General features: G+C 43.4%; 1 protein-coding gene across 28 annotated transcripts in view; it reads left to right on the top strand.

Moving 5' to 3' along the window:
* Positions 1-15,131, top strand: part of FBRSL1 (fibrosin like 1) — a 792,934-nt gene extending 777,803 nt beyond the window's left edge. For 20 of the 28 annotated variants that reach the window (XM_077920111.1, XM_077920092.1, XM_077920106.1 and 17 more), the window contains 5 exons: positions 282-414; positions 5,172-5,255; positions 7,879-7,962; positions 10,448-10,676; positions 12,777-15,131. In XM_077920111.1, the coding sequence (XP_077776237.1) occupies positions 282-414; positions 5,172-5,255; positions 7,879-7,962; positions 10,448-10,676; positions 12,777-14,013 (1,767 nt within the window). In that variant the 3' untranslated portion in view covers positions 14,014-15,131. The remainder of the gene's footprint in view (positions 1-281; positions 415-5,171; positions 5,256-7,878; positions 7,963-10,447; positions 10,677-12,776) is intronic. The other 8 variants (XM_077920093.1, XM_077920102.1, XM_077920105.1 and 5 more) reach the window with 3 other exon arrangements.
* Positions 15,132-16,058: the final 927 nt, after the last annotated feature.

Here is a 16,058-nt window from a genome sequence, read left to right as displayed (position 1 = left end):
ATGGGGCTAAGAGCTCATTTCAGAACTTATTCATGGAGGAGGAGGAGGCAGGCAGGCAGCTGAGAAGCTGTGGAGTGAAATGGCCTCATAGAGGCTACTGTCAGAGCATGACTCTCAGTATGAGACCACAGATGCTGCCATCACTCTGGCTAACTCTCCCTGGCGGTGCTAACGCAGGCGTGAAGTATGAGCCCTTTTACTGCTTTCATCCCCCCTCCCCTTTTCTCTGTAGTAAAGGAAAGAAAAATGTATAATGAGATTTTTTTTGTATTCTTTGACAGCAAATGCAACTGGATCCCCACAAGCTAGAGATAGGTGGGAAACTTGACCTGTTCAGCAGACCTCCTGCCCCTGGTGTGTTCCCAGGGTTCCATTATCCTCAAGATCTCGCCCGGCCACTCTTTTCCACCACAGGTGAGGAGGAATGAGTGTTGAATAAGTATGGACACATGTGTTTAATTGTTCTCTTCCCCTCCCTTTTATTCTGTGCAAAATTTAGTAATCATTAATACGTGTGCAGACATGGTCAGAAAGCTTTCGTCCTCTTAAAACCACTAGTTTTATAAACATTGAAGCCTTGGGGCTGAAACGCCCAATCACCCAAATGGCCTGTGCAGACTCAAGTTTGGCTGGATCCTTTCCTACTTCACAAATCAAAGTAATTCTCTCACACACATTGTACCTAAAATAAGAATAATTGGCATACAAACTTAAAACAGACACTGTCTCAATGAATTCTGAATATCGTATGGCATAGATTGTTAATTTCTTCCAGAAGCCTAAATTAGTAAACATATTTTCAGATGGTTATGAGAAGACAATATGGAGGATGCCCATTCATATCTCCAGGGAGAAGGGAGTTACACAATTTGGGGTGCTTTGACGGAGAAATAGATCTATTAAGGCTTCAGCTCTAAGCACACTTCTTAGGAAATAAGCTCCACTGAATACAGTGGGGCTTACATTTGAGTAAACATATATAGGGTTGCAGAGCATAGGCAACAGATTAAAGGAAGCCTTTATTTCAGTCCCAGATAAATGACCCAACCCACCTGTGAGTATATTAATCACAAGAGGGATTGGACTGTAAATCTCAATAAAGTTGGTTATCGGAGGAGAGCAAGATGAACAAACATTGTGACTCATAGAAAGATGAATAAATCTTTTACTTTACAGTATCTAAGGCTTTCTAGTCACTTTATGGAACAAGAGTATAGTTGAGGTGAATCATGGTTTCTGCTGTATTGTCTTGTTACTGCAAAAAGACTTAAGTTATCTTAGGCCCACCTGGCTTTGGGATGAATGTTCAGCTGCCTGGCAGACATTATATTTAATAACTCCCCGACAGCCCACAATATTGTCCCTGGCTTTCTCCAAAGGATTGATTTCTTTTTATTTTTTTTTTAATTCTTATTATTATCAGCCCCATGTAGTCAAGTTTGTAAGCTGTCTCCTTTGAAGAAATCTCCCATCCGTTATACACCTTCTGAAATCCTACAGGATTAGAGAGATGACAGCCTCCATCCGTCTCAAAGCAGTCGAGCAAGTTGCTATGTTTATAGATAACACCGCGTCCCGCTAGCCATGGCAGCTTTTCTCTCTGGAGTTTCCTTAACTCGTTTTCTGGTTGCTTAGAGCCAATTCACTCGATCACTTTTCAGTCATTTCATGGTGAGCCAGTGGTTTCCACATCATGTTCCTAGGAACCCAGAGATTCATCAGAATGCTTATCAAGGGCACATTCCTAACTATCTTCACCTGCAACACACAGCCACTGGAAAAGCTTGCGTGTAGGGCAGGCAGCTTAAATCTGTTTGTACCCAAAACTGGCTCCAATTTGAGGGAACTCTTGGCAACATGCCTTCTCCTTTGTCCAAACCTAGACCAACCTTCTCCTTTTCACTAATGAAACCCACTTGCTCCTGAGCAGACAGTAGAGTCTAGATATCCCAGAATGTCTCACGCCGCTAGAGACTGCCTCTCTAGAATATGAGCTTGGATGCTTGGCCAATAACGGACACCAGCCTTGGTGTGCATCCATTTCAGGCATTGTACTGAATGCACAAAAAATGATATTCACACCTCTGGTGTGCAGACACAGCTGTGCAGAATCTCCTGCAAGAATAACAAAAATGCAAGTTATCAAGTCTGGAGACTTCCTTGAGACAGAGACAGATAGAACAGAACATGTAATCCAATTTCTAAGCGGTAACCTGTAGTCCTGCTTCCACCTGAAAACAAACATGAAACAATCCAAGGTGATTAATCATGGAGTTCAACTTTATGTGTTCTATCTCCATTGATTACCATTGCTAAGCTGTGTTGGCTATCTCTGCCTTTTTAGCTATTGCTTTTCTTCTGCCTTTTAACTCCAAGCTTGGGGGCTGATTCACAGATGCATATACAACACTTGACCATTCAGTAGTGGATTACCCTAAATTAAAAATGTGGTCATAGGAAATTATCCTATACCAAGTTAGACTGTCTAGATCTCCAGGATTTCAGGCTAACATTCTGCATGCAAAGCAAGTGCTGTACTGCTGAACTACAGCTTTCACACATACATGTAATCGCTTGGTGGAGAATCACAAGAGGGGAAGAGTCCTGTTGCACTCAGATCCTGCTTTCGGACTTTCTGTGGGCATATGGTTGGCCACTCCGAGAACAGGATGCTTGGAGTACATTTGCAAGTGGCCCAATCCAGCAGGCTCCAGGCCTATTGTAGTTAAAAGAAACAAACGAAACTGAAATGGTCACCTGATCTTCCTTCCCTTTCCCACTCCAAAATTTAGAATGACAAGTTTCAGAGAAGTCCGTTTTAATCTCACGCCTACTTGAATTGCCCAAGACTACACCGCTTCCATCTTACTGAAATGGCTAGATACATGTTTATAACTAGGTCTGCTCTGCATGTCACCATTGTTTGTAAGAGTCAAAAGGGTTTCATCCAACAAAGTTGTCCCATTCACACAACTTATGCTTTGCACAGTGGAGTTTCCCCTCCTTCTCCTGCCTCCCCCTCAATTCTGTTCAGACCCTCCTGAGATGGGGATTTTTTTTTGGGGGGGGGTGTCCACTGCAGAAGATGAAGTGTCTGTGCAAAGAGACAACTTTGTGGGATGCTACTCCAGTTCTTGCTACTTGTTCACACTTACCTGAACTGCTGCCGACATTTGTTTTAGGAATCTCCAAGAAGAGAAAGAGAAATGGAAATGACCAGAATAAATGCAAAGTACAAGATGGTAGATAAACTTCAAAAAGTTGCAAGGAGGGAGGGGGAGAGAGAGAGCGAGCCAAAAGATTACTGAGCATGATGTACCATTTATCATCTATGCATCCATGCTTTTTAACTTGCATATCAGATTCTGCCTAATGCTGATAAAAGGGTGGTGGTTTGACACTCCTCCTGCTGAGTTGAAATCCTGCTTCACCTCACATAGCAAAGCGCAGTGTTAGAGGAGCCGCAGAAAGGCATGCCATATATATATATATATTCCACCTCCATTTCCCAACAGGAATAAGAGAAAAGTGCTTCCCTCTCCATTTTGAACAGCCTTCCCTTTTCCACTAATGCCTGTGCCCTGATCCTGTTCATTTGAAGTCTCACCATATGATAAATTAAGAATAATAAAACAAAACCCACATATGACCATTCCCAGTGTGAGAGCTGCCCAACTTCTCTTTTGGCCTCCTGTAAACTGCATTTTGCATGACTACACAGTATGTACTGTAGGAATATTGTGTTTGATCTTGGAAGGCATTTCCCCACATCTGCTAGATTTACACGATGGCCTTCTGGCAGCCAGGAGGGGTGTGGAAAGAGCTCCAGCACGCAGCTGACTGTGAATGGAGACAACACACTGCGTGTCGGAAAGCAGATTAATGAGTAAATGATAAGGCTAAATACATACATATACATGGGGTGTGGGTGGGTGTATGCGCGCGCACACACACACACACACACACACCCCATCTCCTTGATGAGGATAGATTGGAGAGAACCCAAAGTTTTTTCAGATTTGTTGGATGTTAGGTGTTGTGGGATTTTTCAAGCCCAGTAAAATTCTGCCTGGCAAACAGGAATTCTCAGCTAGTCGAGCAGGAGGAGGAAATATCACTCAACTGAGGGATGCTTAGTTGCTGGGCCCTCCAAGTCCATGTTTACCCATCCCACGCCAACAGAACCTGTGCTCAGAAATGCCTTACTCTCATGATTTTTGTAACTTCCACAAAATGCTTCTTCCCTGGCCCATGCTACATGAAGCATTAGCAGAAATATCATTTCTCCCAACTATTTCTCTGCAACCAAAATACCAAAAACGAAACCTGGAACCCTACGCCAGCCAGCAACTGGAGCTGATGATACTAGTAGAGTGGCTTAAAAATGGTGCTAGCAGGGAAGGAGTTTCTGCTGATTCAAAGTGGCCATAGGCAAGCCCTAGGGTTATATTCAACATAGCATTAAGGAGATTTCTGCTTGCCTGCTGGAATGATCTCCCTTCTCCTCTCAGCACACTGTTCTGGAGGTTCTCCTGATGCACTGGAACAGATTTGGGGAGCTGCACTGGCTTCCACTCACACAATGGGTTAGCTCAACATGGCCCCAAATCACCTTACCCCAATTTGTCACATGTGGATACTGGTCTACCATTGAATGCTACCGCAATGGTTGCTGTGAAAGCACTTTGAACACACGAAATCATGACATAAATGTGAAGTGTTGTCATGAAAGCTTCACTTCATGACATCGGCCTGGCCCCGTGTCTGTCTGTGTATGTTGCAATGGGTCTTGCGCACGCACACATACAGACACAGAAAGTGATCCAGCCTACCCAGCTAATATGCCAGTTCTTAACTTGATGCAGCCACAATGGTGCCACTCTGCTTTCCTTTGGACCGCATCAGTGAGGCCAAGGAGGAGGTCTTCTTGTCTGGGCAGCACAAGACCTCCATACCTACTGCCCAGGCTTGTGCCCTGAGGAGGTCGCCAACTTCACTCTCAGAGGCACACTCCATTGTCTCTCAAGACAGACGCATGGCAACAGCTGGCTTGGGGTTGTATCCCACGTTAGTAACACTCAAGAGTTGACCCATTAGGTACTTTTTTCTTTCTGTGGGTATTCTGCTGACATTTTTAAAATACAATGGTCCCTTCTTTCTTGCATCCGCAGGTTCTGCCCACCCAACCGCCACTCCTTTCGGCCCTTCGCCTCATCACAGCAGTTTCCTGCCTACTAACCACTTGGCAGGTAGGTGTAAGTAAACTCTTTCACCTTTTATCAATAATGCTGTATATGTGTCTTGGCTTTCTGCGCATTAGCCATGTTTTTTGTTTAAAAAATTGTATAGAAGCAGAGCAGGAGGTTTAACCTTGTAAGGGCAATGCCTAAGCAACATTCCCCACAAGAAATCGGACAGGAGGGGGTGCTGTTTATATAAGAGAATCGGAAGAGGCAGAAGTATCCTCTTAAGCTGCAATGATATTCAGGCTGCCTTCAGTATACATCTGAGAAAAGTTTCAGAAATAGCAGTTTTATGTCAAATCAGATTTATTTACCATTGGAAGATCCACCAGTGTTTCCAAGAAACCCAGAGAGGCAATTTCTGTCCTGCCAAAGCTGGAATACTTGGGTTGTGTGTCCTTTTCAACTGCAGAATCCTCCATAATAGTGTTACCAGTTATTATTTGCCAGGCAGTACAAGAGAGCCATGAGTTTTTTTCTTGGAAAAACTCGAATGTTTAAAGGACAGAAGAGAGAACAAGACGGGCATTGTATCTCCCAACAGGACATGCAGGACTGATAACAGGGATGAATCAGCTCAATTGTGCCATCTTCCAGTTTTTACAGGGTTGGCAAGGAAAAAATGAAAACATTTGAAATCACCAAAGACAAATATTAGCTGGTGCACAAATGGCTTTTTTTGTGCTCCCTAGATTGTCCCCCGGAGGTTTGCTGAAGATCAGGGTGGGCAATGCAGGGACTGTACACAAGCTCCCAGAGCGTGTTCTTCACTACACACCATGAACTAAAAACCAAAGAATTGCCTTGTCAGATTTGACCAAAAGGTCCTTTTAGCCTCTGGCCACTCAGGTATCTCTGAGAATCTCACAAGCAGGACATGACAGGGATAGCCATATATTATTGCTTTGTCTCCAGCATCAGGTTATCAGAGATATATTGCCTCTCAGTTTGGAGCTCCCTGTTTTTAACTCTCCTGGGCAGTAGCCATTGCTGCACCCAGTGCTATTTTTCTAGAAAAAGAGGTGCCGGAACTCACCCTGAACACCTCCCTTGTTCTCTTATAATGGAAGTGGTGCCCACCTGAGAGGTGCCACTGAAAAAAAGCCATGGCTGCACCCATCCTTGTATTAATTTGCCAAGTTAGAATTCTGATAATCTTCATCTTGATTTCTTTAAGACACTTTCTTGCCCTCATACTGGAAGAAGCAGATCTGAGCAAGTGATTTGAAGTTTGCTATAACGTTTTCAGTGCTGAGCAAGTCACCCATCTCTGTTATAGATAGAAACTCACACTTGTAGATGTGTTGACTCATTCTGATTTGAGCTAGTGGCCACTGGTAAAAACTGCTAGCCAACACATGAGCCTTTTCCAGTTGTTACCAGTATGGGGCAGGCAATGGAGTACAGTAATTAACCCACACTGCTAGACCAATTAAACTAATCTGAGTCATCCACAAATCTTCCCGGTCAGTCAGTCAGTGACCAGTCAGTCGGTTGCAGTCTCTCATGGAGTTTGCTGAGATGGTGTGAACTCAACTCCTATATAATCCTTTACACATTATTAGAGCTATCCATTTAGGGTTCTAGGGTTGACCAAGAGGTGCTACTATATTCATGCCCATAGTATGCCATTGTGGGGAGTGGGGGTGGTATTGGGTGTCTGTGACTCTCACTCTTGTCCATGAGTAGCGTTTTATAACTTAAAAGAGCACTTAATCAGGAGTCCAGGTCATGGTGCCATTTTAGCTAGTAACTCATTAAAAGAAGAGGATACAACTCACATATTCTGCCTATTTGTTCTGCTAGAGCAAATAGTATGTTTTTGCCCATGGTTTCCTCTGAGGTCAAGCAGCCCTTTGCAGAGTTTTTTAGCAGCTCTCAGAACATGTGGGTTCCATAGGCAAAGGACAAGGAAAGCAAATAAAATATACAGTTAGATGAAAATAGCTAACGTATTTCCAGGGAATGAGGTGTCAAATTAATGCAGTAACTCTTTGGTGTGGGAGTTCCTAGGTTATGTCAAATTTTAGCTTCATAGTTGGGCCTATATAGTGTAACGAAGGCTGTACTCCTAGACATGCTCACCTGGGAGCAAGTCCCAAGATTTGTTAGCCTACATAATCCAAAGCAGAGGGGTAAAGAGAGAGGATCAGTATATGTATCAAAAAGCCACTTTATGCGTGCCTGAGTTTCTTGCATTGGCATCTCCTCCTACCTGTCTGCCACCTCCCTGCTAAAAAAATAATCACAACCACGTCAGAAATCAGCTTTCAGCTTTTCATTTTGTTGTTGCTATTCCAGGTGGATCGGGTATCAGCTTGGTAGCTGCGCCCATCAATTTTGGCTCCTGGGCTGTTAACTTTCAGCTTCCCTCTCGCTTGGCACGCACAGAGCTTAACTCCAGCACCTGTTTTGCAGAGCAAGTTCTCAAATCCCTTCTCCATTTTTAACACGCTGGGAATTTTCTGTGCAAAGAACCTTGCAGTGAGAAGGATCAGCTTAAAGTCTGGCCTAATCCTACTTGGATTCAGACCATTAAAATATATATATAAAGAGGGGGAGGGGAGAAAGGGGTGCATTTCATTCTCCAACATTCTTGGCTAAATGCCGGCTAAAACCCTGTTTGCCTTTCCAGATCCATTTAGCAGGTCAAGCACCTTCAGCGGCCTTGGGAACTTAGGCAGCAATGCCTTTGGAGGATTAGGCAGTCATACTCTGAGTAAGTACTGGCTGGGTTCTGTAGACAAACCTCCTCTCCAGAAAAACCACATGCTCACATTGAAAGCAGCTGGTGGTAGTTTGTTTAAAATAGAGCAAAACCTTCATTTCCTAACCTCCATTCTCCTTTTGAGAACAAAACAAAACACTGCACCTAAGTGTTCCAGGTCTCTGTGGCAGGAGCTTTCCCATAATTTGTTCCCCCACCCAGTGGCAACCATACTTGGTTGCTTGCACTCTATTTCCAGAGAAAACAGGGGCCAGTAAAACCTTAATCCCTTTAATCTTCTTCGCGTGTCTCAGAGCCCCTTCTCTCACTGTTTGTTAAAGGCATGAAGTCGCCACAAAGAGCCCTGAAAATGCCATTTTGGAGAGAGGACATGCTAACTCTTTACCATACATGTGTCATCTTCTCTTTTTTTAAAGGGTTTATTCAAACACATCAAGCTCAGATCCAACAGGGAAAAAGAGCACAAAATGGGTGCTGTGACACATTTCTCGGAGCTGAACACTTACGAGGAGCACCTTGAATAACACTAGTCATTTTATTTGGAGGCAGAAAAGATAATAGACAGCTAAATTCTCCTCCTCCTCCCAGTAATCAAGGTAGCCAGATGGCTTCTGCACTGGACTTTTCAGTTCTTTGAATCATCCATGTGAAGCACTGATTTTGCATCTGTTTCCCTGTTTCAGATCACAGCTAATGATTGGTGCTCATGCAGTGACTTTTTGTACTGTTTATTTATTTCACAACATTTATATACCATTTGATTGTAATAAAACCTCAAAGTGGTTTTATTCACATGAATAAAAGTACAGGGGGAAAGTACATCAAGATGGGCTATTTATGTAGCTTTTTCAATATACTTCTATGGGAAGCAATCACAGGAACATGGGAATCTGCTTATTGAAGTCCATCTATCTTAGTATTGTCTACACTGACTGACAGCAGCTCTTCAGGATCTCAAGACAGGATTGTTTTTCCAGCCTGACACGGAGATGCCAAAGATTGAACCTGGGACCTTTCGTATGGGAAGCATGTGTCCTGCAACTGAGCTTAGGGCATTTCCATTGGCTAATCCAGTGCAATTTACTGCTTGATGCATTTATGTCCTGCACCAACAAGATAGTCCTTCAGGTGGATGTTTAGCAAAGCAGCAAGGAGAAAGCGAAATCTGCCTTCTTGTTGGCACTATGGGGTCTGCATTTAGTCACAGTCTTAAAATGGATTGTGGGAAATGACTTGTTTACGTACTATTAGGCACTGTGTAGGTTTCGAGGTGTACTTAGGACTGCTGAGACAAAGAAACAAGCAATGGTTGAGTCCCCCATTTTTTTTACACACTAAAACCTAGTGCTACTCAGATTCATCTCCATCCTTAGACAACACTTCTATGTTCCTTGGGAAATGGAACCTACAACTGCTAATTGCATTGAGAGCAACATACAAAGATGGGCAAGGATATTTTAATTTCAGTCTTACATATTTATGGCCTTCAAACTGTCTCTGTGCTCCAAAGAGCAAATCTGCATATTCCAAATTTAGATTGTAGTAGCACCTTGAGATACAAAGGTGATACAAGACGATTCACTAAGCTGAACCAACCTTTCTGGACAGAGAGCCTGCTAGATTGGTATGCATTACACTGGAAGAAGGGAAGTTGGTGGGGTTGGGAAGAGTACTGTAACATGCATTGATTCTCTTGCATAATGTATAAAATTGCTAGAAATTGTTGCTTTGTATTTAGTCAAAGATTCACAATGAAAAAAATGTGAATTTTAAACAATGTTGCATTATCTTGTACGCCTTGAAAATGGCGCTCCATTACTTTTACACACCACAGAACTCAGTGCATTCTGGAGGTTATTTTTAGAATTAAAAAGAGTACCCCCATTTTCTTTTTTTAAAAAAAGATAGCTACACGCGGAACACAGTTGCTGATGGGAGTTTTTGTAGAGGAGCATTGTTGGTGAACTAATCAGATTGACTGATTTCTGCCCAAGGAGATTTGCTACATTCAAGCTCAGCCTGTTCATTCCCTAATCAAAGATCTCAACTCACTGCTTCCCACTGCAGGTGGCTGATCGTTTTTAACTAGCTGCATCCTCTTAGTTAATCTCAGTGGCTGGGGAAACAGTGCCAGTTGAGCCATGGATATCACAGCGGGGGAAACAGGGTGATTTGGGAGTCACCTCTTATCTTCAAAGCAAACAGCCTCATTACTTCCACAAAGTTACTCAGATCTGCAGTTAGCCTTTTTTCTGCAGAGACTTTAAACGGCTACTATTTCATTCCACAGTTAATTACTGTTTTTTCAGTGTCTCTCTCTCTCTCTCCCTCTTTTTATATTATCCAGCCTTGAAAGGATAACTGAGCTCATAATTGGCACTTGTGCAGAACTTATTTGGGACAAAAAGTCTTTTGTTCGAAGAGGGGCATACAAAGAGAACTAACCTAGTCTTTTCCCCTTTCCTCCCGATTCTAGGTCACAATAGCATTTTTGCTCACAAAGAAGGACCCAACGTCCAGAGCTTCAACAACCCCCATGAGCCATGGAACAGGCTCCACCGGACGCCACCATCCTTCCCAACACCTCCGCAGTGGCCAAAGCCCGGCGACTCCGAGCGAAGCTCCTCCGTGACAAATCACGACAGAGACCGGGAGTCAGAGAAGAGAGAGATATCTTCAAGTAAAGAAGACAGAGATAAGGACAGGTGAGGAGGGGAGGCCACCTACTGCAGATCGGACAGAGTGAAACATACCTCTCTGTAAACGGATATGTTCCACTTAGAGTGTTATTAAGCAGAACCACGTCAGAAATCTCATATGGTGTAATTAATAGTCAGGAGCCTGAATCCAACCTTTAAAGTGGTGTGGAAGCATCATGGGGTGTATAGTTCGCATTTGCCAGGGGTGCGAGGCCTTTGAGTATTCCAGTTGCTGCTGGACTTCAACTCCCATCATTCCCCAGGCAGCATGTCCCATGGGCATGGGAGCTGAGAGTCCAGTAACAACTGGAGGACGGCAGGTTCCCTGTCAGTGATATACAGCAACCTTTCCGATTGGCCAGTTCCCCTTGCTATCATATCGATCGAAAAGGAAGCGTTTGGAGAACATAATGAAAATTTGCCCGATCTACACAGTAAGCTGCTGCAGGTAAAAATCAGTCATGTGGTGAGTTATTACAATAGTTTCACTGCCATATGCCGTAAAGGGGGTGTAAAGGGAGGGGAGAAGGCATGAGGATAGGAACTGGTGGAAGAAGAGACAGGTGAGCACAACTCAGCTCCTCCTGAAAGGTTTCTGGTCAGGAGAGTGAAGGTGGCAGTCTCCTGGGTGCTGCTGCAATGTTCTCCTGCCAGGCCCTCCAGGAACTAAGGAGAGAGAGAGCTAGGATATCCTCTTATGCTCCACCTATGAAGGGAGCACCATTGGCCCAAATTGGCCCAAGGTTTATATGCCAGCCAACTTGCTTTTCATCCTTCTGATCAGGTCCTCTCCTGAAAGTCATCTGATCCCTGTGGAGCTGAGATCCCCATGGTTGTGGTGCCTGGGCTCAGCCTCCCCACTGTTCTTGCCTCCATCAACACCTGGTTGCTTCAGCACACCTTGGATACTGATTTGGCATTGCTGATACTATAGCCAACATTCGTCCCATGAGATCCATTAGGAAGCGTATGGTCCGCAGAGCCCAGACTTCCTATATGGCTTCTGAGGACTTAATTAGGCACTGCCCTTTGAGTCAACCTGTTGCAAAATCCTGGTGCTGGAACCCACTTGGCCCTGATTCACAGCATCACATAATTTGTATAGTTACCCAGTATGTGTTTTTAATGTAAATTTTGTGGGTTTCTCTTTTTTTCCTGCAAAATGTTGGGAACTTCTCTGATTTCCTAGAATTGTTAAGAGATGGAAGGGACCCCAAGGGTCATGCAGTCTAACCCACTACAATGTAAGAATCTCTTTGTCTAATGTGGGGCTCGAACCCGCAACCCATGCTTTTAATATCGTCTTAAAAGCATGAGTGTCAGTGATGCGACTGTGCCTTGATCCTTCTCAAAAGGAACCCAGCAAAACACCAAAATATTACTGGCAGAGTAAAGTTAAACAGATTTCATAATAACTCACCTGGCATATTCACTCTGATCACAGCAGTTGGGTTTCCTAAGGAAATTCAACTGCTGTGATCAGAGTGAATGATGAAAGTTAAATGCCAAGTAAGAAAGGGTATTTGAGGATACGTAGGTAAAGTTTTGTGGTTCACCATCTGCTTGTTCGATACAAGATGTTCATGGATTGCTGGCATCACTTGATTAGTTAGAAGGCTTTAAAAAGCTCAAGGGTCTGTAAGAATTGGATAGAAGCAGTAGCCTAAGGGTGATTGGAAAAACTTCCAAGCCCAAATAGACAAACAAATAACTATTAAATCTATCCAGAGTTGCATAAGGGACATTCTTTCCATGTTAATCTTTCTGAAAGCATCTGGCATTCAGCATTTCCAGACAATGTGGCATATTTATTATTACATTTATATCCCACCTGTCCTCCAAGGTGCTCCAGGTGGCATCAGCGGTTCTCCCCACCCCCCTTCTATCCTCACAACAACCCTGTGAAGTAGGTTCAGTTGAGAGGTTGTGACTGGTCCGAGGTTACTTAGTGAGTTTCACGGCTGAGTGGAAATTTGAACCACGGTCTGATGATGAAATGACTGATACTTTTGTTCAATAATGACGGTATTACCAAAGATGCATAAAAATAACACAAAATTGTTAGAAGACAGCAACATATTCACAATATGATATGTTTTCCTGCAGGGACCTTTTGGATAAAAATAGGCATTCAAATAGATCCTCGCCAGCTTCAGCCCCAGTGACTCACCAGATTAGCAACCTCATTCGCAGCAACAGTCAGACCTCCAGTGATCTCACCAGGCAAGTTGGCCTCAGTGAAAGAGAAAGGCCTAAAGAACCGGAGAGAGATATTTCTGACCGGCTGAGGGATCCTCCTCCAATTGTGGAGCACAAGATCAAAGAGAGCCGCTCCCCAGTGAAAGAACCACCAAGCCATGAAAAAAGATCCTCAGAGGACAACACAAAGCCAGTAATCCAGTCCGTATCTCCCTATAGCAAACCTGCACTGAGCGAGAGTTTAAAACTCAGCAATCTAATGAACAAGGATATTGAAAGAAAGCCAGAGCTTCCAGCAGACCTTCAGAAGATCAAGAACGATATCAAGGTCAAAGAGGAGCGCAAGGAGGACAGTGACGTGTTGGTTGTGAGCTCAGAACCGTCACAGCATTCCAGAACTGTGGAGCACCCACCACCACCTTCTTTGCATGGGTTACCATTGCCCCATACAATGGCAGCCACCATGCCCATCTCCATGGGCGCTGTCCATCAGATGAGCAATATGAATGTCCTGGATCGTAGCAGAATGATGACCCCTCTAATGGGCATGAATCCGTTGCCGGGAAGGGAGCGACTGCCCCATCCTGGGTTCTCCTGGGACCCCGTGAGGGACCCGTTGCGAGATGCCTACCGGAGCTTGGACCTGCACCGTCGAATGGACTTCCAGCTCCGCGCTGATCCCATCCATAGGTTCCCCACCGCCGCTGGGTTCTATGACCACGAGCGCTCTTACCGAGACCGAGAACCCCACGACTACAACCACGAGAATCTTCTTGAAGCGCGGCGTGAGCAGGAGCGACTCAGGCAAGCGGAGGAGAGAGAGAGGTTGCACTTACGGGAAGAACTTGAGCGTGCCAGGATGCATCACTTGCACTCGTCCCCTATTGAAAGCCACCTGGCCCATGTGCCATCTTTCATGCCTCATCTCAGTGGGATGCATTATCCCAGACTCAGCCCCTCGGCTGCCATGCACAATGGAATCTTGAATAGGAACCCACCAACAGCCGCTTTGAGTGCCCCGCCCCCTTTGGTACCAGCTAGTAGTACAAGACCGTCCTCCCCCCGCCGGACTACGCCACTCACAAACTCTGAATCGAGAGACTATTCTCCTTCTAGGAACCCCAAAGAAGTAGAGGCACGATAGTCCCTAACAAACAAACAAACAAACAGGATGAATTTTAAAACTCACCTGTAAATATAAAAGAGGGAGGGGGGGAAGAGACCTTTTAAAAATGCACTGCTGTAAACTTTTTTTTAACTGTAAAATTTGTAGAAATTAAGCACAGTTCCATAAAAAATTGGGGAGCGGGAGGGTTATAGGTTACGAACCTTCCAAGCAAATGGTTGCTGAAAATTGAAATTTAATATATAGGTCTTTATTTCTTCGTTTTGTTTTTGCTTCTGTGCTGAGTTAAAATATTACCAGGTTTGTACATTTTTTCCCAAATGTGAGAAGCATTTTTAATGAATTTGTATTTTTTGTTAAATTCTGTGTGCTCTTTATTTACATAAAGAGCTTTTTTTTTTAGTTTAAATTTTAATGGCCTCAGATCCTTAAGTAAATACAAAATACACACCCAGGGTTTCTGAAAGTATTATTTATGGAAATACTGTAGTTTTGTACAGTCCACTGTGAGGTTCCCGAATTGAGGCCACTCACTTTCTCTTGGTACTTTGGAACTGAAGTTACAGATATATATTAAAATAATAATAATAATAATAATAATAATGTACAAAATTGTTTGGTTTTGCCTTATATTATGGAGAAATGAATTTTTTTTTGACTTCTTGTTTTAAACAACAAAAAAGAAAACAATATGTAAATATTCTGTTAATATAAATGTACACCAATATTGAATTCTTAACATAGGTAGACTTTATAAAAAATGGTTTTTAGAACCACTCTCTGGTTATTTGTTAACATTATTCCAACGCATCATTGTCACTGTCTTTAAAAACAAACAAAGAACCCCAACTATGGCACAGAACCTTCAACTATGCAAAATAACTTGGAGGCAGGTCCTGGTTGATGTGAGGGTAGGCAAAAAAGCATTTACAAAACTACACACATATACCCAGAAAAACCACCCCAAACGCATTCAATGTAAGCATGCAGCTTCTTCGTAGGAAAAGGGCGGTCGTTACGGGAAGAGGAAACTTGTTCTACCGCAAAACAAACCCTACAGTGTTTATCTAAATCATAATTTCAATTTTTGTTTTGTGTGCATAACACACGGATGTTCAATAAACGTAAGGAAAAGATCCAGGTTATCTTATTACTGAAGTTTCTGCTACACAGACACAACTGATACAGCAATATGCGACAAATCCCTTTCTCTTGGCCCCACTTCTCTTCCCTGCCAGAGAGTGGAGGAAGTGGGCTGCCTTCCTTTGTCAATGCCAGGCACGTGAGCAAGGAAGCACTCTCTCCTGTGGATCCCTATGGGTTTATAAAAATATGAGGCATTGGGGGAAAGAAGTCCAAAGGGTTAATTTAAGATACTTGACACGTTCACCTGTAGTTTGCAATGACCATAGTCAAATGCTTGTTTCCATGTGAGTTTGGCCTTGGACGTTTGGAGTTGTGTTGCTGCTGCTTTATTTGGCCACCATTTGATTTACAATATTATTTTTCGTATGTGAATTTTGCTATGGCTCAGTTCAACGGAGCATATACAGAGTCCCCCCTTTTTAAAAAAAAGCTGCAGTCCCTCAAATTTTTCATTTGCAGGAAAAACAGAGCAAGGAGATAGAACCCCCAAGTGGAAAACTTTTGACCTTGCTTAGAAGGGCTCTGCACAGATTTGGATCAGAGAAGGAAAGTACATATGCAGCCCCTAGTTGTATTTACACCAGACCAAACCCCCTCATCCTGCTAAGGATATATATGGGCATTGTGCCCCTTCCTTCCTTCCTTCCTTCCTTCCTTCCTTCCTTCCTTCCTTCCTTCCTTCCTTCCTGCCAAAAATATATATATCCAGTATTCACATTTTTATATTCTGGGTTTCTGCTTTCTAGTTAATTCAAACATCTGCTGATGTTTTCTTCTCTTGACTCTGTATTTCCTTTCCTTCCTCCCTACCCCCACCCGGCAAATATCCTTTTCCCTGCCTTGTAATTTTAAACATTTGGTTTCTTTGTAGATCATTGAAGATAAATACAACATTGATTTTGGATGAAAAAGGTAGT

The sequence above is a fragment of the Podarcis muralis genome, chromosome 16 (genome assembly GCF_964188315.1).
Source record: "Podarcis muralis chromosome 16, rPodMur119.hap1.1, whole genome shotgun sequence".
In the NCBI taxonomy this organism is placed as follows: domain Eukaryota; kingdom Metazoa; phylum Chordata; class Lepidosauria; order Squamata; family Lacertidae; genus Podarcis; species Podarcis muralis.
Note: the sequence above shows the minus strand (reverse complement) of the source record. Positions and strands in the feature narration are given on the sequence as shown.